The sequence below is a fragment of the Protopterus annectens genome, chromosome 17.part0, assembly GCF_019279795.1.
Source record: "Protopterus annectens isolate FY-2018-M chromosome 17.part0, PAN1.0, whole genome shotgun sequence".
Lineage (NCBI taxonomy): Eukaryota > Metazoa > Chordata > Ceratodontiformes > Protopteridae > Protopterus > Protopterus annectens.
In genome coordinates, this window is record NC_056751.1 from 141426286 (window position 1) to 141453650 (window position 27365).

Sequence of the window (27365 nt, forward strand, 5' to 3'; positions counted from 1 at the left end):
TGCTGAACAATATGCACCCAGATAGATAAGTTTATTGCAACAACATCAATTAAGCACTTTCATTCCAAAGAACCTCAGCATGATGTCAGCCAAAAGTGCTCTTTGCACGACCCGCAATGTGCCCAGTAATGACTCCTTCTGCAGTTCGTATGGAGTTACATGTATTGGTAATGTATCTAAATACGAATATAGATTATTTTTTATAAGACGCATTGCTCCTACTACTTTTCGAACTGTCTCTGTATTTTTCTTACACACTGCTCTCGTTTGTGCCTGCAAATCTTTATATTTTATGACTTTGTGTCTCTCTGTATGCAACACACTGTAGTCACTGGGTGTAGCGATTTCAATGATCAATGCTACTTTTGTCTTCTTTTCATGGATCATTATCTCGTTTTCCTGCATCTATCTTTTGGTAATGGGTGATCCCATGTAATGTAGACTTCATCATTTTCTATGATGCTTTGTGGTTTACGTTTGCAGTGTTTTTCAGCCACTTCAGTACCATAATGTTTGCACAGTCCCCGTAAAACAGTAATCTTTCTTTTGTTTTTTGGCACATTCAGATGCTGTCTGATTTTTATCTACTTCTAGTCTGATTTCCACTCCTGCTTGACACTGATATGCTTCTGCTAGAGTAAGCAGGGAAGTCATCTTAGATTTATTTTCTTCATGTTTCAAAACTTTCACTACATTTGGGTTTGCGAGGTCAGCAGATGTGTGTGCAGTTCCACAACTGCAGATCTATACATGTAATCAATTTCAAGGAGGCCCATACCTCCTTTGGAATGGAGAATATATAATCTTGGTATGCAATGATTTTTATAAATCATTTGGTGAGCATGAAGCATCCTTCTTGTTTTTCTGTCTAATCTATCCAACATGTTTTGGGGCCAGTCAGTCCCTCCAAAACTGTAAGTTAGGACAGGAAGAGCAAACTGGTTTACAGCTTGAATTGTACTCCTAGAGGTCACTGTTTTCAGGATTAATTTAAGTCTTCTAAAATATTCCTTACTGAGTTTTATTTGCATTTGTTCACATTTCATTGTTGATCCTTCATTGGTTCCTAAATATTTGTACACTCCCTCTTGATCAAGTTATTTTACATTATATTCTTCTCCCAAACTGATGTTTTCTTGGTGCTGCAGTTTCCCTGCTTTAAAGGTTGCTTTTGCACATTTATCAAGTCCAAATGACATTCTTATATCATATGAAAAAGGTATGACTACTTGCAGTTGTGCTTTCTGTTCCTCACTGGATGAGCTGTACAGTTTTAAATCATCGACAAAGGGAAGATGAGAGGTCTTTAGACTATGTTTTCTAGGAGCCAAATTATAGCCATGGCCTAATCTGTTAAGTAGACAGCTTAAAGGGTTAAGGGCAAGACAGAATAGCAGCGGTGACGGGGAGTCACCCTGGAATATCCCCCTTTGAATTTTTATTCATGGTATAATAATTTGTCCGTTATCATGGCTTAAGTGGTCTGCCACTGTTTCATGGTCACTGTAATGTAACTGATCAGTGTAGGGTGTATCTTATACATTTTTAAGCACTTTTTTATCCATGAATATGGGATACCATCAAATGATTTTTGTAGTCAATCCATGCCATACTTAGATTCTTCGCCTTTTTACATTTCTCCATTGTGACTTTACTTAACAGAAAATCCTTTGCTCCATAGGACTTTCTTTTATTACCTTTTTGTTCTATTGACATGATTGAATTTTCTTCTAAATGACTAAACTCTGTTGGCATTAAATCCAGTGTACAGTTTATGTGTCGTCGCAAGGCAAGTTATTGGTCTATAATTTTTAGGATAACCTGCAGGTTCACTCTTAAGTAGGAGAATTGTTTTTCCTATTGTTAACCAAGTTGGTGGCTGTTCGGGGTGCGCATATAAATGGTTCTTACTCACGGCTAAAACTTCGTGCAAAGACATTAACACTTTTAGCCACAAGTTAGGTACAGCATCTGGGCCTGAGGTTTTCCAATTGGAGGCTTTTCTTAACTATCTCAATCTCTCTAGCCGTTACTTTATCCCATTTCATATCTTGCACCTTTGAACTTCTTATTCTTTCTTTTACTTATTCTATCCGTTTAGTATCTTTGTTATGTTCCACAGGATCTTCATAAATATTTCTCCAGAATGTATCTATTTCTTCTTTTTTGGGTGGTCTTTCAATTCCTTTTACCTTGTTTCCCAATTCTCTATAGAACTTTTTAGGGTCATCAATAAAATGGTTATTCTGTACTTTTCCTTTACATTTACCTGTGTATCTTCTTAGTTTTTCTGCCTGTGCTGAGATCTTTAGTTTATTGTTTGCAATATGCAGGACAGATTCTGATCCATTATAACTCTGCACATTGCTTTTATTACATCTATCTTTGAGTATTTTTGTTGATCTTTTTCCTCTTCTAACAGTGACACTTCTTGTCTTAACTGCTTTATAGGTTCAGAGGTAGGTACTAGGCTATCTGCCCGAGGGCATTTATAAGCCTAGCCAGAGTGTGTCGGCTTTTGCCGCCCCATTGATTAATTAACTGATCCTCTGTCAAGCAGAGCCAATTAAGTGATCCCAGGGGTGTATTTTCTGTTACCCATCCACTCGTCAAGGTTTCTCTTGAGAGTGTTAGTGAGGGGCTCTGCCTGATGTAATTTGGAAATTTGTTCCAAAGCATGGGGAGTCCTCTGTGACAGGAATCTATCCCTCCAGCATGTTCTACTTATTGTTGTGGCGAGGTTTAGCTCACTAGAGTGCGTGGCTCAGTGACTTGGATTTCTTTAGGTGGAGCATGTCCATCAGTTCTGAGTTGGACATGGCTTTATAAGTTAGGCAGAGATCACCTCTGAGTAAGCGGTATGCCACTGAGTACAGTCGGAGATTTTTCAGTCGGGCTGCATAGGACATATGTTTGAGATAAGTAATCCTCTTGGTGAGGTACTTTTGTGGTCTTTCCAGCTGTTGGAAGTGTCTTGTGAGGTACATCCCAAATGGGGCATTGTACTCTATGATGGGTCTAATGAATGAAGAGTAGAGGGGCACTACAACCTCTATTTCTAGATGCAAACCCTTTAGTAATTAGATGGGCCACATAGAAGGATTTCCTAATTACTTTGGCAATATGATTGTCAAAGGAGAGATTACTATTCTACATGGGTCACCCCAGATCTCTTATTACCTCTTCTGTATTAAAGGGGATGCCACCTATGTGGTAATTTGTGGGTGTTTTGTTTTTCCCAAATGGGATGACTATGCATTTTTTGGCATTTAGCTTGAGGCCATGACTTTGACACTAGGTGTCCGTCTCAGTAAGGCCCTTTTGGAGGATGTCCGTGTTAGCCGGAGAGTCAGTTATGGCTCCCAGTTTGCAGTCAAAGGCGAACTTGGTTAGCCATAGTCCTCCTGTGTTTGCCTGTACTTCTAAGAAGTATATGCCGAACAGTAGGGGTCCCAGGACTGAGCGAAAGCCTTGTGGGACACCACTTGTGACTGGTTTAGAGTCGGACCTGGAGCCCGCTATTCTTACTGTGTGAGTTCTGTCTGTAAGCCAGTTGGCAACCCATCTCGTGACGTGGGGGTTTATGTTCAGACTGGTGAGTTTTTCTGTAATACCAGAGTGGGGAATGGTGTCTAAAGCCTTGGCGAGGTCAAGGTAGGCTGTGTGAACCACCTTCCTCTCATCTATGGCCTTGGTGACTGTCCTGAAGAAGTCCACCAGGTTAATAGTAGGCATGATCTGCCCTTAAAGCCGAACTGGGTCGGGTCAAGTGTTTGGAGGTTCCCAATGTCTTTGTTAATGAGTTCCATGATGATGTGCTCCATAGCCTTGCAGACCAGGCTAGTCAGGCTTATGGGGCGATAGTTATCAGGGTCAGTTGTGGCCCCTCCTTTGTGGAGAGGAATAACCATTGCTGTGCGCCATTCTATGGGCACATAGTCTGTGGAGAGGCTGAGGTTGAACAGCGTGTTTAGGTGGGGGGGTTAGTTCGTTCTGTAGTTCGTGCAAGACGCAGCCTGGGACATCATCTGGTCCCATTGATGCTGTGTTTTTGGCTTTTGAAAAGGCTGTTTTCACCTGTGCGTCTGTGATTTTTTGGGACACTACACTTTTCCGGTACTGTTGTGGGCCCTTTTGGAGGTGACAGGGGGGTGAAGTTTGCACTGAATCTATCTGCCAGGATGTTGGCAATATCAGTAGGTTCAGTATATTTTGTGCTATTTTGCACTAGTTCAGTACATATCTGCGAGTTGCCACTTAGATTCTTAACATAGCTAAAGAAGGCTTTGTGGTTATGAATCCTTGGCTAGTTTTCTTTCGAAGTTAGCCTTGGATGATTTCATGAGGGACCTCAATTTCTTACTGATAAGGGATGTCTTTCCTTCTTGGGATTTGCTTTTTTTCTGAACTAGTTTCCTCCTTCTATTGTATAGCTGTTTACTGCAGGTGTCCACCAAACTGGTTTTGTTCTCTTAGAGGTGTGAGTCTTGGTTTTGCTAGGGATGGCACGATCCATGCATCTTTGTTGGTGCTCATAAGAGTGCATTTGTAAAGGTTTCTGCATCTTGGACAGCGTTATCCTTTAGCGTGGGGGCTGTGAAACTTACCACCTCTGTCTTAAGTAAGGTGAAGTTTGTTTTAGAAAAGTTTTTTACTGTGGTTTTCTTAGTTGGGGGTGGTGGTGGGGTGTGGATATCCAGATTGATTAGTTTATGGTCTGATCTAACCAGTGACTGGTTGACCTCCGGTGTGGAACACCTGTTGCCCATGTTGGTGATGACCAGGTCCAATATGTTTTCACCTCTGGTAGGGGAGTTTACCAACTGATCCAGGGCATTTGAGTTGATGAATTCCAGGAAGCGCTGGGCCTGGGAATTTGTACTCTAGTAGTTTTCCCAGTGAATGGTAGGGTAATTGAAATCGCCCAATATCAGGGTGTTTGGTAGGACTTTCATGTTTTCCAGTGTCTCCAGAAAAGTGGAGTGGTGGTCCTGGGTCATGGAGGGTGATCTATAGCAGGCCACAATTTGCACTGCAGATTTGGCCAATGTTAGTTGCACATGGATTATCTCAGAGGTATCATGCTGCGCCACTAACCTGGAGGTGTAGGTATCCTTGATGAATATGGATACACCCCCTCCTTGTGTGTTTCAGTCATGTTCTGTGGCCGAAACGTGTGGTATGAGTTGTAGCCTGGTAGGGCTGGGGTGTTCTCTGGAGCCTTGAACCAGGTTTCAGTTACTGCACAGATGTCGATGTTCCCCATACTGAGGAGTGCTTCAAGTGCATGCATTTTGAGATTTAAACTTCTGGCGTCGAGTAGCAAGCTTCCTCTATTCGATACTTCCATGATGGTATTCGATTTTTCCCCTTAATTTCCCTTACTACCCTGTGTTCTTGTGGTAGAATTGTATATGTTATTAATTTAGCTGCACAGTAATATATCCTGTTTACTTCTGTTATATTGCATGGATCTCTATGGACAGTTATAATTACTGTACTCATTTGTTTTATCAAACTTCTGACTTTTTTTGGATTTTATTGACCTTCTGCAGTCTATTTCTTTCATTGATCTTAACATGTCGGTCTATCTCTATTAAATCAAGCAACACTTCTCTTAGCTCATTTTCTTCTAAACTAAAGGGCAGATTTTTTGTTCTCCATTTCTGTTTCTTTGGCATAGATGACTGTCCAGGAGAATGCTGTACTTGTTTCTTTGTCTTTAATGGTGTTTTAGACTTTGCTTTGGCTGCTGAGGTGGACTTGATAATAAGCTGTGTAGGTCTGAAAACACCCTCAGAAGCCGATGCCTGCTCAGCGGCTCCGGACCCATCTGAGGGAATAGTTTCCATACGCCCAATACCTTCAGTTTCCAGAGGCCTAGTTGTATCCATGTGGGAGTCGGAGGCGACCTGTGGCTCTGAGGTAGCTGGTGTCAGGGGCTGCGAAAGCGCCTCACTGAGAACCGGCGAATGGCCTAGAAAAGGCTTTGTCATTAGTTTTGGACCTCGGATGCCTGTCCTTTTCTTTGTCTTTGCGTTTTTTATGAATTCTGGTAGTCAGTGGTTCCGACGGCATTATGTAGTTAAACCTTCGGCCAAAGTAATGTAAAGCAAAATCAATCAGACGCTTATCAGTGCGTTGGTTGAATCTAGCACAAAACCAACTAGCAACGTCGTGGTCTGGGCTTAGGCAAGGAATACAGTAAGAGTGAAAATCCTTATGAAGTATTTGCTTCCCAGAAGAAATACAATTGTTAACTTTTACTGACATCAGTCTGGAGCAAGAAAAAGTTTCCCCAACGGGGTACTTAGCTTTACTGAAGACTTCGGTTCTGAAATTCAATTTCGAAAATCTCAGGAGTCGGCCGACCGGCACTTGCGAACTGCTTTTGCTTCGGGCACCGCGCGGCAAGAAAGACTGAAGAAAATGGCGTCGGCTGCATCTTATATACCCCTGGCGCACTGACGTCAGGGAAGAGGCGACAGCACCTGACGCCGGACCAGGACTTTGGAATTCAGGCCGACTGAGGGCAGCCTGCCAGCAGGATAACCCAAGTGTAATGACTGCAACAGTGAAACACGATGAACATCATCAGGGGATGGCAATGTTAAAGCCATACTGACTTCAGGTACCACTGAAGCTTCCTCATATGGAGTTTGGCAACAGAAAGCATGAGAATGGTGGATGTCATAAACTACAGGATCTGGAGAAATTTCCTGGCTGTGAGAGAGGACAGAGGAAAAGGAGACTGGAAGAAGGTTGCCAAACACAAAACCTTGGGAACAGAAAGACAGGCCAACATGGGAATGGTCTGAATCCTGCAACCAAGAAAAATATGATCCTGGGAGGGCGTAAGCACAGACTTCTTGAGATTGATGGTGAACTCTAGACCCTGTAAAAGACAAATGATAAAAGTTACGATCTTGTAGAAGACTGTTGGGGGAAACCAGCCTGAATAAGTAGGTCATCTACATAAGAGAATATATGTATCCCTCAAAGTCTGTAAAGGCAGTGACAGGAGTGAGGCATTTGAATACTCTTGGGGAAGTAGAAGGCCAAAGGGCAAAGCAGAGAACTGAAAATGAGAGGAAGAAACAAACATTTCCTGAACAGATGGTGAATAGGGATGTGAAAATGGGCACCCTTAAAGTCTACAGAGACCAAGAAGGCCTGAGGAGAAGAGGAAACAAAGTCTGAACAGACATCACTGTGAAAGAAGGGACCTTGAGAAACGTGCTGAGGAGAGAGAGGTCCTGAATTGGTCTCAGAGTCTCCTCCTTCCCAAGAACCAAAAACACCCTGGAGTAAAAAAGTACAGTTGTGTACACTTACCATAAATGTAGATGTTAAAGTGTATTCACTGTTGCAGTCATTACATTTAGGTTATCTGCTTGCAGGCAGCCCTCAGTCGGCCTGATTATCAAAGTCTTGGGTCCTGCGTCAGTTGCGGTCTCATCTTTCATGACGTCAGGTAGTCAGGGGTATAAAGCATGCAGCCGACACCATTACATCAGTTTTATTTGCCCCAGATGTCAGGTGCCCCCATAATGGGAAGCAATAAAATATAATACACCTCCAACAAAAAGAAAATACACCAGAAAGCTTATGTTTAGAAAACAAGAAGAGAGATATAGCCAATAGAAGTCAGGGGGCTGGAGGGAGGGTAACCAGGACTGCAACAATGAATACACTCTAACATCTACATTTATGGTAAGTGTACACAACTGTACTATGTTCTTCGTGTTTCACTGCTGCAGTCATTACATTTGGGTAGATTCCCAAAGCTAAGGAAGGGAGGAGGCAGTTATTGAACATTAGGACTAGCTATTAGGCCTTGCAGGACTGCAGTGGCAAAACCAGCTCTGGATTTAGAAAAAAATGGCAAATGGTAAAGCTTGGTGAAGGTGTGTACAGAACTCCAGGTAGCAGCTTCTGGGATGTCTCTGGTAGGAACACCTCTGAGAAACGCTGTAGAAGTAGATGCAGCCCTGGTGGAATGGGGTCTTATCCCCTGTGGGGTAGGCTTTCCATGGTGCTTATAACAGAAAAGAATGCAATGGCCTATCCACTTAGAAATGGTTTGCATTGAAATGGCCTTCCCCTCTGCCCCTGCATCAAAGGCAACTAGCAGCTGTTCAGATTTCCTGAGAAGCTTGGTCCTGTCCAAGTAAAATCTAAGTTGTCTGTGCACGTCCAAGGAGTGCAGTATTCGTTCCCCTTTGTTCTGTGGATTAGAAAAGAAGGTTGGCAAATGAATGGACTTAAGGGCCAAACTGGATACCACCTTGGGCATAAAGGAAGGATTGATCCTGAGAGACACCCTGTCTGCATGAAAGATGATGAAAGGCTCCACTGCCATGAGGGCCTGTAATTCAGACACCCTTCTTGCTGAAGTGATGGCTAGAAGGAAGGCTGTTTTCCAAGAAAGAAATTTCAACTCCGCAGTTGCAGCTGGCTCAAAAGGAGGTAGAATGAGCATTTCCAATACAAAGTTAAGGTCCCAGGCAGGAGTAGGGGCTCTCCTGGGTGGTCTTAAATTTTTGGTCCCTCTGAGGAATTGTTTCAGTAGGGCGTTAGAGAAGAGGGATGGCTCAGTATTATAATGTGCTGAGATGGCGGGGGCATGAATTTTAATGGAAGAGAAGGAAAGGCCCTTGTGAAGCATCTCTGTTAAGTATTAAAGGATATGCGGTAAACTGGGCACTGTTGCGCCCATCCCTAGAGTCTGGCTCCAGAAACAGAATCTTTTCCACTTTTCAGCATAGGATTTTCTAGTACTAGGCCTCCTTGCCTCCAGGATTTCTAGTACTAGGCCTCCTTGCCTCCAGGATGACATCCAGCACTTGTTTGCTGAGGGATGGTATAGGAGAACTCAGGAAATTAGCCAGGCTGCCAGGTTCAGAGTTTGAAGCTGGGGGTACAGAATCTGGTCCTCCTGCTGGGACAGTAGGGAAGGAGTCCGAGGCAGGTGCCATGGTTCCAGTAGTGACATACTGCGCAAGAGTGGGTACCATTGTTGGCGTGGCCAGTCTGGTGCAATGAGAATTGTCCTTGGTTTGTCCTGTTTGATCGTTAGTAAAACCTTCGAGAGAAGAGGAAGAGGGGGAAAGGCATATTTAGAGGCTTTTCCAGGTAAAGGACAGGGCATCCACTTTCTAAGCTTGGCTATGGGAAGTTCTTGTGCAGAATTTGTCCAATTGGTAGTTCTGAGGGGAGGCAAACAGGTCCATCTCTGGGCTCCCCCATTTGTTTCTCAGAATGTTGAATATCTTTGGCTCCAGTTTTAACTCGTGTGGGTCCATGAGATTTCTGCTTAGGTCATCTGCCAGTGTATTTAGTTTGCCTGGCAGGAATTGAGCTTGTAGGTGCACTTGGTAGCTCAAGGCTGTGTTCCACAGAGCCATGGCTAGTTTGCAGAGGGGGTATGAGTGGGTTCCCCCCTACCACATAACAGTGGTGTTGTCCGTCTTTACCAATAACTGTCCTGGAAGAATGTGGTCCTTGGAAGCTGTCAGAATTCTGTACAGCTAACATTTCTTTTTGACTGATATGCAGGTGCATTTGACTCTGGTTCCATTTTGCCCTGAATGCACTGCCCTGCCAAGTGAGCCCCCCATGCATAGTCTGATGCGTCTGTTGTTAGGGTTTGGGCGGCAGGGGGTAGAGTAAATGGCAATCCCTTGTTGTGGTGGCAGGCCTCTGCCCACCAAAGGAATTCTGTCTTTATACAAGGAATGATGGGAATCATTGATTCCAAGTCCTGAGAATGTTGATACCATAGGCTTTTTAGATACCATTGTAGTTTCCTCATATGCAGTCTTGCATATGGAATTAGCGGAATGCAAGAGGCCATGAACCCCAGGGCTTGCAGTATTTTCCTTGCAGATAGCTGGTTCTTTGTGGCCAGTAGTTTGAAGTAGGCAGTCAAATAAACTTGTTTCTCTGGCGTGAGACAGGTCATCTGAGAAGTTGTATTCAAGCTTGCTCCCAGGAATACAACTTGTTGGCAGGGTACTAGGTGAGATTTCTTTTTGTTGATGGTGTAACCCCAGCGAGGTTAGCAGTTTCTTTACAAATGCCAGATGATTTAATAGTATGTCCTGGCTTTCTGCCTGAATTAGACAATCGTCCAAGTATGGGTATATTTGAATATTTCTCTGCCTGCAGAACGCAATGACTGGAGCTAGTCACTTTGTGAATACCCTGGGCGCAGTAGATAAGTGAAAGGGCAGTGCAGAGAACTGATAGTGCATGTAGCCTGCTCTGAGGCGTAGGTATTTTCTGCAAGATTCCCTTATTGGGATATGCAGGTAAACTTCCTTTAAATCCAGTGTTGCCAACCAGGCATTTTTACCTAGCATGGGAAGCAGCTGATGAAGAGTTAGCATTTTGAATTTTGGGATTACTAAAAAAGGTGTTTTTAGGATAGCCAAGTCCAGGATAGGATGCCAGGTATTGTCTTTTCTGGGTACCAAGAAAAGTTTTGAGTAAAAACCTTGTCCCCAATCCTCTTTTGGGACAGGTTGAATAGTTCTGATACTTAGAAGATTGAGAACCTGCTGTTGAGCCTCTGCCCACTGATTTGGGGGTAGGTCTGGCCTACCGTCTGGGGTTGGTAAGGAGTGGAAGTGGAATCTGTATCCTTGGGAAACTATATTTATAACCCATTTGTCTTTGGTATTGAGTTCCCAGCATGGAGGGCGATCTTTCCCACTAAAGGAACATTCAGTTGAGCAGGGCTTGGAAGGTTTAAGGTTAAGCCACTGTGACAGTTTACTATAGGGGGTGTCTTACCCCTTCCAGCTTTGGAAGAGGGCATCCCCCACTGCTTAGGCCAGTGAGTACCTTGAGACTGAAGCCTGAGTGGTCTGCTGGTCCTGGATTTGGACGGAGAAGGCCTGGAAGAGACAGGAAAGGACCAATTCTTAGAAGGCCAGTGCCTTCCGAATCTGGGAGGCTGTTACTTGCAGAAAATCTTTAACAGTTTGTATAGATTTAGCTTTTTCCTCCATCTTTTTAAGTACTACTTCTGCTTTGTTGCCAAACAGGCGGTCTTTGTTTAAGGGGGGATCCAGTAATTTAGCTTTAACACAATCTGGTAAAGTTTGCTCCTTAAGCCAAGCATGCCTTCTAGATACAGACCCAGTGACAGCAGCCCTAAAAGATGCCTCTAAGGAATCAAAACCACATTGCAAAGTATGTTTACCAACTTGTTCAGCAGAATGCATTAAATCCTGTAATTCTTTATTTTCAGCACAGTCAGGAATCAACATAATTTTCTGTTTAAGTAAGCCAGTAATATGCTGTTGATACTTAACATATGAAACTGGCAGTTTAAGGCCCTAATGGCCAAAGTAGCAGAAGTGTATACCGTCTTACCCCATCTGGCCCTGGAGCCTCTATCAGAGGGGGTAGGGTTTTTGGCAGTAGTAGCCTTAATGCCTTTGGGTCCCTGTGAAATGGTCTCTGGATCCGCAGTAGGATTCTTAAAAAGGAACTTGTGAGAGTCAGGTACACTGTAACACCTGTCAGGTTTCCTGGGAGCCAAAGGTGAAGTGTCTGGGTCAGGCTAGATTCCATAAACGCATCATCTACAATGTTCAATACAGGAGGGATAGCTAAATGCCTGTGTTGAGGTAGGAGTAAGAATTCTCTAAGCCTCTTTTTGGAGTTGGAGTAATCCTGGCTTTCCAAGCGGAAATGCTCCCTAAGAGTATGCAAAGTTTCATCAAAAGAGAAATCTTCTGGAGGGGAAGCAGAGGGAATGGAGTCCTCTGCATCAGAATCCTCATAGGTAGATAAGGGCAAATCCTGGTCATCAGAAGAAACAGAAATTTCAGAATCCTGATCCAAAGAATCAGAAGGAAAATCAGTTCTAGGTCTCTTACAGGGAGAAGGGTGGCTTCCCCTGATTAGAGTAATAAGGTCTTCAGCCATTCTTATCATTTGATATCTAGGCATAAGGGCCTGACCATGCGGTCTGGGCAGTTTTCTAGACATTGATTGAGTTTTAGGCCTTGAAGAAAAAGATGGCGTTGGTTTGATATGCAAGTCAGCAGGCCTGAATACGCCCTCAGACGCTGGTGCCTGCACAGCGGCTCCGGACCCATCCAAGGTAGAGACATCCTAAGGTTCCAAAGTCGAAGAAGCATCTTGCGGCATACCAGACTCCAAATGGGTCCCAGTAGAGGCCTGCGAATCTGAAGTAGCGGGTATCAGGGGCTGCAAAAGCACCTCACTGAGTACCGGTGAACTGGTGACTAGCTTAACGGAAGCATCATCTGCAGCGTTGGACCTATGCAGTCTTGTCCCTGTCTTTATCTTTGCATTTTTTCGGAATGTCAGTAGTCAGGTGGCTTACCGAAGCCATTTCAGGATAATTGAACAGAGTACCAAAATAGTTAGATGCAAAAATGAACAGAAGACGAATAGTTCGATGGTTGAATAAGGCACAAAACCGACAACGAGGGACGTCGTGGTCTGGGCCTAAGCAAGGAATACAGTACGAATGAAAATCTTGATGAGGTATTTGCTTTCCACAAGAAATACAATTGTTAATTTTTACTGACATCGGTTTAGAGCAAGAAAAAGGCTCCCCTACGGGATACTTAGCTTTTTCAAAGACTTCGGATCTGAAACTTGAAAATGAAAATATCAGGAGTCGGCCGACTAGCACTTGCGAACTGCTTCTACTTCGGGCACCGCATGGCAAGAAAGACTGATGCAATGGCATCGGCTGCATGCTTTATACCCCTGACTACCTGACGTCATGGAAGATGAGACAGCAATCAATGCAGGACCCAAGACTTTGATACTTGGGCCGACTGAGGACTACCTGCAAGCAGATAACCCTAATGTAATGACTGCAACAGTGAAACATGAAGAATATCCTCTTCCCACTTGGGTGGGTGAAACAGGTTAAAGAATGCACTAACCAAAAGGGACTGCAAAACCTTTGGGAAAAGAAAGAGTTGGTCTGTAGGAGGCTGTGGAATGCCTGAAAAGGGGGAAGAGATTTTCATATCATTAAATACCCCTGACAAATAAGACAGCATCCAAGAATTTGAGTTGGTCTGTTGCCAATTTGGGAGAGTCAGAGAAAGGCAGAGATACAAGAGGACTTGATTATGGGGAAGAAGAAACAAAATGTCAAACAAAAGCAGGCTTGTCCTGAAAGGAAGGCTTCTGAGAAGTAGGAGTGTGACTGGACTTAGCAGGAGGAATATGCCTGTACCCCTTCTTACCTTTGGGAGGTTGATGAGTCTGCCGACAAACAAAGGCAGATTTAGAAAGGTGAATCATCTCAAATTCGAATATAGGGAGACAAAAATATACATGAGTTCCTGTATGGCCTTATCCTTATCCTAGTGGGACTCAAAGAGCTTTCCCTTCTAAAATCAGGCAGATCAGACACAACCTTAGCTACCCGAGAAAGTACAGCCAACATATACCTGGTCATGTGAGTTTGGTAATCAACAGCCCAGAAAAGGCAAAGTGGCACCAATATATACTTGTTTACCCCATCTTTCCACAGCTCTACTATCCTTATCAGAAGGAAGGAGTTTAAAAGAAGGCAAAAGTTTGGAAGGCTCATCAGCTGAGACAAACCACAGAACGTTCAGCAGCACATTTAAACAAGAACTTGTAGTCCTCAGGCACACTGTAGAACCAGTCAGGTTTCTCAGGGGTTGAGGGCTGAGAGTCAGGAGCCACAAAAGCAGGAGAGAAGTCCAAAAGTGCTGCCAATAGAGGAGGAACTGCAGAAGCCTTAGCAGACTCCATTTGTAGAAGTTTATAGTATTTCTTTTGGATGTCAGAGACCTGGGAGCAATCCCACTTAAAAGTTCTCCATCATACGACTGACAGAATCCCCAAAGGATAATTCTTCCATGGGGGAATCTGGCCTCAAAGAAAACTCTTCCTTTGAACCACAGTCCAGAGGAGAAGGAATTTGAGAAGAGTATACATGGGATTCCCCCCCAGAATCTAGGTCCTCATTTGAGGAATCTGTTTGCCCTCTTAACAGGCATGGAAAACCAGGGAGTAGCAGGGACTCACACCACTAAGGAGGCTTAAAGGCCATCAAGGCATTAAACAAGCCTCGAGTAAAATCTTGCCATACATGTTGGGGATCTTTAACAATAGGGGTAATATGCCTGAGCTTTTGCTTTTTCTTAAGCGTGATGCTTACCCTAACAAGCCTACGTGGATCAGTCCCTTGGTGGGATTCAATTATCACACTAGGAATCTCTTCCCAGACTAAGACTTGAGGAATCCCCCTCAGCCTCTCGGAAATCAAAAGTGGTCACCCTCACTGTCCAGAACATATGTTTGCAAAGCCTAACAGGATGTGTGAGAACAAGGATCATTCCAGTCTGACGGGATCACAGCAGAGGAATCTGATGCAAGCAATGCAATACATTCTTCAGGGATTTTACTTGCTTCTAAAGAGATGTCCGGTGGAGACTGGACAGTAACTGGAACTGACCTAGACTTTTTGGCCTTCTTGAAAGACCATGAGGGACAGAAGGATTCTCCCATAGCACCCTAAGTTAACAATTTAAAATGCTGGTTCTCAAGTTACATGGAAAGGGAAGATAAACTACTACTGAGGGTCTTCGGGACAAAAGCTTGACAGACAGAGCACTGCATACGGTCGTGGGAAGCACACAGAGAAAAAAAGCACAGGTCATGATATTTTTTATGAGGAATGGATGGCATCAAGACAAGTAACAGCAAATTGAGAGAAAAAAAAAAAAAAAAGAGAGAACAAACCCCAATGGAGCACTTACTTGAAAAGCAGCTTGATAATCAGCACAGCAGACAGGCATTCAGACCAACATTCAATAACAGTGTTCGGATTGGCAGCAAAGAAGTTCCAAGTATTTGCATCCATATGTCACCTTTATGCTGTACACAGGCAGCATGTGTGTCACGTGTGGTGCCTACAAAACCCAAAGGCTTTGGTATACTGCCTGGACGTTGGGCTATCCTTGGCAGGAGATCCCTTCAGTGAAGAATACTGGGAAGGACCTCTATAAACAGGCAGATCTGCCACCATGGTAAATACAATCCGTTGGCAGCAAAGGAAATCAATAGCTGTGGATCTTTCCTAAGATCTTCAGTGCAGTGGTTATAAAGCCACGGGTGTCTGTGAAAATCTAGACAATGGGACATGTATCCCCTTTGTTGGAACAGTTTGGAAAACTAGTCAAAGGCTGACAGTCTGGTTAATAATACATTCAGTAGCTACTTTAGGCATGAATGTGGATCTTAATATACAAGAAACTCACCCTAATTTAAAATGACGGTGACGGTGTCTTGCACAAAAATGGAGAAACTTTCTTGCTTCCTTGCTGATCCTAATATGACTGTATGCATCTTGAAGATCCAAAGATGAACATAAACAGCTCCTGCAAATGAGGAATGCAGCACCAGTACCAAGCTTGATGCCAATGCAATCATCAGGACCGAAAGCATGTGTCAGAGTTGATGGCTATATGTACCAAATGGGTACAGCACTGTCAACCCTCAACACCGATGTTGGACAATTCTAGAATGCATTGGACAGATGCATGGTAGTTTTGCTAGTAGATAAAGGTACAAATCATCCATTATGAACAGGTACAGCCAAGTTGACCTCTTTGCCATGAAAATCTGCTTACTTTGGTTATAAAATATGCAACCAATGGACATCTAACAGAGGACAACTTACAAAAAACATATACAACAGAATGAATAACCAGCAAAAATCAGTGTACCTGAAATACCACATAGCCATAGGTAATCCTATGACTAACTGCTGGTGGGGGTGATAAAGCTTATTTGTCAAGTCCAGCGACCAAAAATTGAATTTGCAGTATCAGGACAATTCCCTTTCCCCAAAATGCAACAATTTGCAGTTAAAAAAAAAAAAAAAAAAAACTGGGTGCAGAAGTATTCCTCCTGGACATGGAAAAAGACTGTGTGAATCCAAAGCCTCCAAATAACAGAATTCACTGTCATCAAGAAATCTTTGTCATGCAAGACCTGAAACCTGAAGTCTCATATGTCCAAAAAATATACAGATTCAAACAAAATTCCAGTGAATATTAAAACTTCTGTTATATTACAAAAAATGCTTCTGCAGAGGCCTTTGGGAAGTTGCGCCCTCCTCACCTCTGTCACTTCAATATATTAACAGTGAAAATGCTGTACTTCAGAGTAGGAAAAATACTCCCAAGGCACTACAGCCATGAACTTAGCATATATTCCCTTGCCTTCATAGAGGAAGTGTCACTATTTAAAAGACCACAGTTAAAAGTCCTTGGAATTTCACCAGGCACCCATCACCAAGTGCTCCATTGGCTAATAAGCTGTGCCTACACTGCACTGTGCATATAATGTGTTTTCTTTTGATAGTACTGTAAAGGATAAAACAGCAGGGAGGGGTGTCAAACAAGTCAGCAGACAAAGTACCAAAACTACTTGAGGACTACATGAGGGGAAAGGGTCACTTTCCCCAAGTGCTGCAACCACCATCCTGTTAGCCAAAACTACCTAACAAAGTGCACACTGCAGCATAATACACACTTTAGTATATTTCTATTGCTTCAACAAACTGTATGTATGATGTATAATTTGCAATCACCACTTAATTGTCAGTGGAAAGATGCTACACATGCAGTTCATCATACATACTACAGAAGACAGTTCTACAGCGAGTTAAAAAATGCAGCCAATCACCACTTATCAGTCACTGAAAATTGAATTTTTCCAAAACAGAACACTGTTGGATAGTCCAGATTAAAATAAATGCTCCTGACACTAGTGCAATTGATCAGCATGTTTGACGTACTGTTCCCTATGTGTTTTAATGTTTCTGTATTATGGGTACTGCACAACCGACCATTAAGTGAACATATAAGAGTTTGTATCAGCAACTCTTTCAGTACAACATCCTGCCTATTAATCTTTGTTATATTTGAAAAAAAAAATAGTTATGAACTTACGTAAGATAAGGTTCAAGTTATACTTGCTATGTAAATGTCTTAAGACATGTGTGCTTTACTTTTTTGCCACCTGCATGGAAATGTGTCTCTGTTCTTTAAGCTGTGCACCTCTGGATCTTACAGATGCACTGTGAGAATGGGTGTGTCACAATCAGGTGCTCTTGTACATTACTGCAACTTTTGGTACCAATGGCATTTCAATTTCCAGCAACAGAACTCCCTTGTGCTACTTAACCAGGATCATAAGAGTGAAGGAAAACAAAATCAAACTTACATAATGACAAATTACTTTTCTTTTATGGTTTTACTGACAGGATAACAGAGAACCAGAGAAAGTCTATGCTATACTTCTAATTGAGCTGAACTATATGTAAAGAATTAAATAAAATGTCACTCAATAAGGTAGTTCCTTACCCCTCTTTAAAGTTCTAGAGGGTGAAATCTGTAAATTTACTCATAGGCTGTCTTCCCAGGTGCTCACAGACACAGGGAACAGGTAGCAAGAACTGATGTGGCTTGGCTCAGATGCACGCACTGTGTGTGTGCATTATTTTTACGAATATACACATATTTATTCAGTCTTCTCCACATTTATATCTAAAAAAATGGAACACCCTGCTCCACAATATAGTATCCCAATCTTCCTTAAAGTTTAAACACATACTAAAAAAAATCATATGGCAAATACTTGGCTATGTTCCTGTTTCAGCCCAGGTTAATTCATCCTCAATTTCTAAAGCCCTTAAACCACACATACCAGTTCTACTACAAAACTAATCACCTCTGTATTCTGAAAGTCAAATTTTCAATTTCTTGCACCCTCTGTAATACTACAAATCAACATGACTGTGAACTTACGGTGTATAGTAACTCTCTCTAACCTAGGTCTAACATGTAACACCACATTGGGTCTTGCATCACACTCACTACAATTAAGTATATGGATACTATTAGGTCACCTCAGACCACAGATTACATAGCTTAGAAATCACATTTTGTATATATTGTATCCTGTACCAGTCATCAACTGAAACTTCTGTCATGCTTCTGCATCACAATATTGTACATTGTATGTTAGATGTTGGTTTAATTTGCTTAATTCAATATTCACCATTTTGTTTAATTTGACACTCAAAGTTTTTTTCTTCAAACTACAATTTGAATTGTATTTGTAAATGGTACTTGTATCTTACATTTTATGTGGAGCTTTTCTCACTGGACTTTCCCGGTTAACAAATGTTAAATAAATAAAAATACACACACACACACACACATACACATTATATATATATATATATATATATATATATATATATATATATATATATACACACACTGTGTCCAACTGGACTTTCCCAGTTAACAAATGTTAAATAAATAAATAAAATACATATATATGTATACAGACATGCACACTGTTATGTGTGTGTGTGAGAGAGAGAGAATATACATAAAAACAAGAAAAGCACATGCAGGCAAGAACAGCCACATAACAGATAATGTACATTAGAAAGGTTGCTTACTTTGTAACCTTATTTCTGGCATATCATCTGCCTTATCATGAAGCCACTCCTGGGGATGAGGCCTGAAATTGGCCTGTGAAGCAGCATAGGCCACAGGGTCGTTGCTGACCCAGGCTGTTAAGTAGATGAAGAAAGCACTGGGGTTAATGACTCCATCTGCATCGACCAGACGCTGTTTAGTTAACTGCAGAAAAGAAAGATGAGAAGCCCTTCAGGATGCAGGTTTGCTTTTCATGATTTTCTTTTTAAGCTTCAAGAGCCAGAAAACATACAAAGAAGGCCACACATTATGGAACACAACAAGCAGATTCTTCTGTGCTATTACTCTTCAAAGAATTTCCATGGTTCTTTTTTTCGTTGAAAAGGACAAGTTGTACAAAAAATAGTTCATTTTATTAAAAATGCTAGTATTAAAAGTGCAAAAGATAGGTGCTAGCATTTTACAGCTCCCCATAAACTATAATAAGAAGAGTTATTGTGCAAACCCATCCTTCCATTCAGTAACAGCAACAGCAAAAATGCAGATAACCTTTCTAGAAATACTACCAAGATATTCTTTGTCACATACGGACTGTAGAGTAATAAATCCTAAACTCAAAAAGACTTGCTCGTGACTGAAAATATGCACAAGTTAGAGAAACTACATAAAAGAGTTGGAAAATTTTGGCAAGGCTCCCTGGACTAGGTCTGTGTGCAGTTAACCTCTGTTGTTAACACCGAAGGAAATGCCACCCAGCAAATGGAGGAGAGCTATAAAAATAAAACAACATCTGTATAAATTTTGCAAACAATTGCCTTTTTTGACCCTTGCAAGCAAAAAATACCCAGAAATCATGAAAGAAGGGGATCCCAAGCTACTGCTGCAGGGAAGAGTGTACTTAGCAGATGTGCACATCTGTCTCTGCATGACAGACATACCAGAAAACTATAAACATATATTTCAGCAAACAAGATTCAACTTTTAATTGCCTACCAGCACTTAAACCTAAAAGAAAGTTGGATAAAAAAAAAGTGTATACACATGCTTTTCTGGCTCCCTAGCTTTTATCCAGTACTAAGAGAAAACTAGAAAAAAAGTAGTATAAAAAGAATATTGCACAGGACAACACAGAATGCAATAACTGGAGACTTGAAGCTACCTCTGGAATCAGAAATGCTGGCTTGCTGCCCTATGGGCAGAACACAGAGCCTCTTCCCCCGCCTTAGGCACAGGAAATGACACCATAAATAAACTCCAGTCCAATCTCAACAACCTAAAGCACAGTGACTCACCAATGCAGAACGCAGTAAGATGGAAGGGAGGGGGGGGGGGGTTGATTTTTTTCCCCTTCCAAGGGCCTGTAAAACTATATAGTAAACATTACTTTTCTTAGCACACAGGGATACTCCTCACATTACTCAATAACTCTATATAACATTCTACATGAACCAGTTACTTAAGCAAAAGTAAACAGTAAATGACACACACAATTATCACAGTGGCAATTTTCTATCAAACAATAACCAACCGAACCCCTAGTAATACTATAATCAATCTAAGTTGTGCTCTGGTATTCACTTATATCTGCGGCTCATTTTTCATTGACACATTAGCCAACTAAATGAACAGGCAAGTGAAACTTAAGCTACAATGACCATGGAGCTAATTATATTAAGTAATGGAATGCAGGGGGCAAATCATCCCATGTGGGGGTTGTGGGTGCTTTGTCCCAAAGTAAAAAAAAAAAAAAAAAGTTTTGAAGATCGCCCATTCTATTAAGTGAAAGTTAAAAGTACTGACGCTATGGCCATGTGAAACCAATAAAAGAACAAAGGAAAATATGGTTTACTGATAAAAGGTGGGAGCACTTTTGTTTCTCTAAAAACAAAACTTCTTCAGACATCATTAAAAACAACTTCACTTCACGAAGTAGTGAACATGGACAGGATGATCTCATTTATAAAACTGCTCTACTAGCAAAGCAAGAAAAAACTGTCAAACATCCTGAATGCAAAAATATTGACTAAAGCTGAGGTACCAGACACTAAAAAATTTATCTACATTAGTATTTTAAGGACCTGGATTTTAAAACATATTTAATGTTAACGCTGTCCTTTAACCTTGGAAATCCCATAGAATTGAGGCATGCCCAAAATATCTTTTTGATCTATATAAGGAAGATGTGTTGTGATGCAACTAAAGTCTACTGTACGTCAAAGAATGAAAGTACTCACTCACAATTTTTACTACTGCTGTGCTTTCTCACTCACTATCTTAACTGGGCTTGATATATGCTGCTGAAATGGGATGCATGAAAACAAACCATATTTTGTGCTCTACTTGCTAGTTAAGACAATCTGGCAACCCACACAAAATCTCCTAGCTTTTTAGTTCTGATCAGAATGTAACAGGAGGGATCACAGATGGGGAACAACATAAAACCTTAAGTAGTACATCCCAAGGGCATTAGCCACTCTACAGAAACAAAAACATTAACTAACACACCCCAAAAGCATTACCCACTCTTCCTCCTTTACTAAACAAATTTTACAGCTCAAACAACATTTACAAATGTCATCTTTTGGCAAAACCAGTTGCTATTACTTAATCTAAGAAGGCAAAAGATAACTTAAAACATGGGCTGTTTTTTCAAAATGGTAAGCAGTGTCATTAAAGCTCTTTACTTCAGCTTTTCTTCCATTAGCTCCATTTAACTACATCTCACTTACTTGACTGAAATCAAATGGTCTTTCTCTGATGCCTGTTTGAACTAAAAGTTTGTAAGCCAAGACACCATCATTTGATCCATTTTTGTAGCTGTTGTACGTTATTTGCCCGGCTTCCCATTCGGTGTCAAAGGTATCCTGCAATCCTATACGAAAAGACAAAAACAGTCAAAGCTTCATGAAGTGCTTTAGTATCACACACCAATAAACTCGTACTGACAACTTAATTCCATAGGACTATAATGCAACAAGTAATTTTTCACCACCCCATTATATATTCAAGGAATGCAGACTCGCATCAAGAATATAAGTCGGTGTCCTAAGCCAGAAAACTCATATCCAGAAATGCTCACTAACTGAGCTAGATGAATTTGACTTCCTTATGTCTTCTGAACTGCCCAAGTGGTAAAACATGTGAAAGTGTTTTGCCGATGTTCTATCCTACTTTGCGGCATCTGAGGAGTTAAGGGCTGCAAACCATTTTCAGTTGTGTTACTCTTTACATTTGCCCACTGTATTTTAATAAAAAAGATTTGTAAGCTTTTTATTAAAATCTTGCCCGAAATAAATTTAATCAATCATAAGATGATGTCATGCGATGTTGTCCACAGTCTTTAATGGAGACTTCATCTCACATGTGCAATGCTATGACCATTAAAGGTCTATGGATGTGCATCTATGGTTTTACCTATGCTGATGCCACAGAGGACAAAGTTTGTTTACACTTTGCATCATCAGTGTACTGAAAATTTTTTTTTTAAAAGTTTTCTTTTTGTAAAACTGAAAAGGTGAAAATGTTTCCTGATGGAAGAAACATCAACATAGATCTGCAGTTTATGCATCACATACTGTGAAGCACAGGTAAATTTATCTCCATTGGCAAATCATTTTTTTAAATAGAAGGATTACAGTGATCATACATGGTGGAGGACATGCAAAACATAAAAATTACACCGTCATTGGGTTTGGGCTGCTTTTATGAGTTTTCAAACCATACTGAATAACTGCAAGGGTGACTGTAAATCTTCACCTGCAATATGTGTGGAAAAATCTATTTAATGGGACATTAGTTATCTTTTACCAGTATTGGGCGACATGCTGAGCTTTTTGATGATCTCTTTTGCCACATGCTTGGTACAAACCTCTAAACCTACGAACTTGGTTACAGCTGGTAGTATGTTTTGAAGGAGACCTTAAATGCCAAATTAAAAAGAGGACATATTTTTGGAAAGCAAAGATATAAAACTAATAGGACAGGAGCAGCAAACTGGACAGAATAATAAATGTGCAAGATCTGTACCCTGTTTCCTTGCATACATTGCTTCACACCCTATCAGCTGTGAATTAAAAAGTACTAGAAACCCAAGACTAACTTACAGCTTGGTGCTGCATAAATTATTTATGCGGATAAAAAATACTACATACTTGGTTGAGCCAGTCTCCCAAAAAAGGGCTTGCAAACAATATTATTGCTAGAGGATATCACTTGTAGTGGGTGCTGAACTAAAAGGATGGAACTATTTGACAGAAGTGAATGAAACAAGTTTTCAGACACAGGATACATGCATTTGTTCACTAGGGAAATTGCTGGTCATCACTATTAAAACATTATGCAATATTTACCCCTAAGCAACTTAAACAAGCCAAATCTAAACTTTAATGACTTGGTATCTTGCAATACTCATGGAGCGAAATTTATCATGTACTCATTTATGCCTTTGAATTAGAATGGCATACCCAACTGTAAGGACAATGCAGAATTAAGACCATGAGCTGCCCGGAGTTTGATGTCTTCAATTTCTACTTTCTATCGCAGCTACTCTGAACAAGTCACTTTAAAACAAATCAGTGCTCCCATCATGCCTCACTAAACAGCCACTTATGTATAATGTGCACTTGCCTATTTAAATTAATTAAATAAGTAAAAACACAAAAAATCTGAAGTCCCTTTTAATGCTCATTTACATTACAATGTCAAACAAAGCAATGGTATTCGTTAAACTGTGCCAAATCTGAAACAAAGCCATTATTTTCTCTCAGTGTTTTACTCTCAGCATTCAACTGCACAATTTCCCAATCATAGCAAAGCTACTGAACCCTTTACCGCAGGCATTATGTTACTATGTTGACTCGTGAAATGTTGCCCTCCTTAAACTTTACTTTATATAACATCAAGGTATGCATGTCCTGGGGGGGGGGGGTTGAGGTCTGGCTAAACTGGAGAACTTCGAACAGCATTCATCTGCCCTATGACTGTCAAATCGTTCCATCTGTTTAACTTGTGTTGCTACTAAAAATCTTACAATCTGATGCCAGCATATTTAACTATCAAGCCAATATCCAGTCACTCTCAACTGGCACTTTGTATTCATAGACCAGTTCTCGCCCTTCTATGACATCACCTGTAACCACCACCATCACCACCACCAAACAAGCAGCAAAACAACAGCTCTTGTAAGCAGTTAAAAGGAAACACCTGTAGGAAAACACACCCACACATCCACACCCACACCCACACCCACAAACTCTTAAGGAAAAGATGAAAGAAAACAGTGATGCATTTCACAGTGGCACAGAGGCAGCTCTAATCAGAAACTTTCACTGCCTTGATAACTGCACTGTGATGTACAGAGAATAGAAATCCAAGCCATCCCTGGCACAGCCCTGAAACTTCCCCTTCCTCATTTTCAATCTAATTTTAAGAGCAGAAAGCAAAATGCACTTCCCATACAGATCTGTAGTGGCTACTCAAAGCATACACAGACTTAAAAGGTGTAATACATAAAATATACAGAAATGCAGGGCACATCTGCCAAACTAGATATAAAAGCCACATAAACCATAACCTGCAACAATGTTGTAAATTAAACGGCTTCTGTCAGGCAAACCATTTCAGTCACTCTTAAAACTGCACTGCTGCACAACATCTAGTTACTAATTTAACAATATGAACTCAAATTGTTTCCAGGGTTAAAAATTAAAATACAAGCAGAAGTATCCAATTAAAACACCCCACCCACCAAAGGCAAAAACAATTTAAGAACGAAGACAATTATATTTATGGGTAGTTTTACTTTCTTAAAGATGTGACAATTAGCTTGTCTTTCTCTTGGGTCTCAAACAAAAGTTGTAATTAACAGTTAAACTAATATCTAAAATGAGTTCTAAAGCATTCATGTCTCTATTATTTTTTTTTTTATCTCTGGTGCTTGCTCCCTTGTAAGATTAACATTTTAAGTCTGCTGTCAGTTTCCAACATCATAGGCAGTGCAATGTACAAACTGCAGAAAGCAACAGGCTCCTCCAACAATATGTCTCCGATAAATTTAAGAATGACTCTAACAAAGTTCAGTTTCAAGTGAGCAAGCCATCACATGAAGACAATGACGTGAAAGCATGACAGAAAATATAACCTCTATTTTTCTGCTAATTAATGTAGACAAATGCCTTAATGGTTCCATCTATATGCAACCACCCACAGCTTTTGAATATAATGCATGTCCTCCTCCTGCTTGAGGAGCTCACAAACACAGGACTACAAGAAGGGCATTGCACCTTATTTTGGCTCCCTCTCTTTCTGGATGTGCATTCTGAACCAAAATCCATAGTTTCACCACCACTGAATACAATTTTTTTCTGTCTTTGTAAATGTGCATCACAAAGTAATAGCAAATTAAGTCAGAACTCATATAATTTGAATGGAATCACTAAAATCTAAAAACTTACAGCAGTCCTCAACTATGTTCCATACTACATACAGAAACATTCTGCTTTTATATCCACTTTACATGTCTACTCATATGCAACAAAACAGTAAAATTCGCTTCTCTATGAAAATGCAGTTTTCAGCATGGTACATAAATAAGACAAACAGCAGGGAGAAAAGTTATAAACATAACGGAGTGAAAACATTCGTTTTAATACCTCGCAATGTAACTTACTGAAGTGTTACTTTAGTTGAGGTTAGCAAAGTATAAATGTTTAGAACAGAAACAATGTGTTTTTAAGCAACTTCAAAGTAAAAACTGATCAAAAAATTAAGAGGAATGGGTTTAGGGACTGTTAGAAGTAAAGTCAGTTAGTTCTTTGTTGCCACATTGGTGAAATTTCAAGTGTTTTTTTAAGGTTTTGGCAGAAATTAAACCGACATGCTGCACTATTAGCTAGTGTTGCCTATATCAATTGTCTGTGTCAAAAGTATTACAACTTGTATGCTGAAAGCTTGTCTATTTTCTGTGACCTTGACTTCTGCTTGTAGGAAAAGTACCACATTTAGCCAGTATGTGGTAAAAATAATCCATCCTCAAATTTGCTTTGGGCCCTATTAATGGTGACCAGGTCAACATCTACCAATTTTTAAGTTACCCTTACTTTTTCTACAAATTGTCTAGAATTCCTCTAAATTGTATGATTGTTATATCATTTGTATAGAATCTTAACCAATGTTTATGTCTAATTTGTTATAACCATTTAAATGCAGATGTTTTTATTTTTGAAGATTGTAAATAATTTTTCTTAAAATGTTTTGTACTAATTTGGAGCTTTTCTCCCTGGGCCTCCACTAAAAATAGGCTGCTTCTCAGTTGGACTTTCCTGGTAATCAAATGCCAATAAATAAATGTGAGTAGTCAAATGCTAATAATAAATAAAAGTGACTAGGCTTGTACCATCCAGGTGAGAGTGATTCACTTTAACAGAAACTCGTCACAGTTCAATACTTAGATCTTATCACCACAGTGTTGTGCAAAGAAACTTATCAGAATGCAGTTTTATGTGTAGGTCTTACTATCTCAGTTTAAGCACTGTGAAAGCAAAACCTAAGCATTGCCATCTCAGTTTAAGCAGTGAGAAGCAATGGCGTTCATTTTATGATGGAATGGTCATCAATTTTGCAGTCCTGACATAGTACAATCTAGTTTTACCGGTTGTGTAGATTAACTCTGGTAACAGAACAGCACAGACTAGTTTTAGTTCTGATTTGGCAGTTACAAGTCTTTGGCACTGAATAATGAATCCAAAGTGGTGATGTAGGTAAATAAGACACATATTCAGTGTGCCACACATCTTTACAATAATCCAGGTCCTAGGAAAGCTACAATGTGAGGGTAGCTCTCAGTGCAAGAATGGAAATGGAACGCGCACCAAACATGCTATCCATCTTGATGGGTGGATTTTCACTACAGAAATGCCCTAAAAAAAGGAAATACTACACTCCCTCCTCGTGAAAGTCTGAAAGTCATAAAAAAGTTCCATTACAGCTCAATATTTGCTTTCACAAAAAGCCAGGCATTAAAGTTTCAATGCCTGCAGGTAAAGTGAAGGAAAGATTTAATTTCTTATCAGCAGCATGTCTCAGATAAGGAAACAGATTCTGTTAGACAGCAAAAGTAGTTCCAAAGTGTCTTTTTTCTTTATTTATACTTGTTGACTAGTTTGGTCCCACTAGGCTAATGGCCTCTTTTCAAAGGAGACCAGAGGTGGTATTTATACTACTTTTTTGATAGCTGCAGTTGGGTCTTTTACATCCGCTTGGGCTGCCATCAACTCAAGCAGATGGGAACTCAGTTTAACATCTCATCCGAAGGACGGCACACTCAGAATAGAGCACCCAACCCCCCCCCCCCGTCATAATGCTGCACTACACTAACAGCAATTTGAAAAATTAATCTAAACTCGGAGTAGGAATACAGCCCAAAGATGAGCATGCTACCAGCTGAACCACTGACATTACTTTTTCAGGTTTCCAAGTGTACCTGCTAGCACCTCACCAATAGGTATCCTGTACATCAACATGTTAACTTTGCAGGTTTTATCACATTGTACACACATTCAGCTATATATTCCCTTCTGTTTAGCAAATTCTTATGCCCCTATAAAAGTATGCCTGACAATGTTTTAATCACCTCTGGATACACAATAATGCTGCCATTCTGATTGTATTTAGTGCATATATAGGAATGGAGTCCTGACTCCTGTGCAGAGTCTGCATGCCCACCTTGTGTCTGTGGGTCTCCAGTAGGTACTTTAGTGTCCTCCCAAACTGAAAAATATACCACAGTTGAACTGGCCCTCCTTCAAAATACCCATGGGATGTATGGATGTGTACATGTGCAAGTCTTACAATAAACTGGTATTATGTACA

At 40.7% G+C, this 27365-nt stretch overlaps 1 protein-coding gene across 1 annotated transcript in view; it reads right to left on the bottom strand.

The window, feature by feature from the left end:
* The window catches only part of PTCH1 (patched 1), a gene marked incomplete in the record, with an annotated part of 1119051 nt that overhangs the window by 255175 nt on the left and 836511 nt on the right, over nt 1-27365 (bottom strand). The window contains 2 exon segments of the mRNA XM_044059325.1: nt 18518-18701; nt 21227-21369. Coding sequence (XP_043915260.1) covers nt 18518-18701; nt 21227-21369 — 327 coding nt within the window.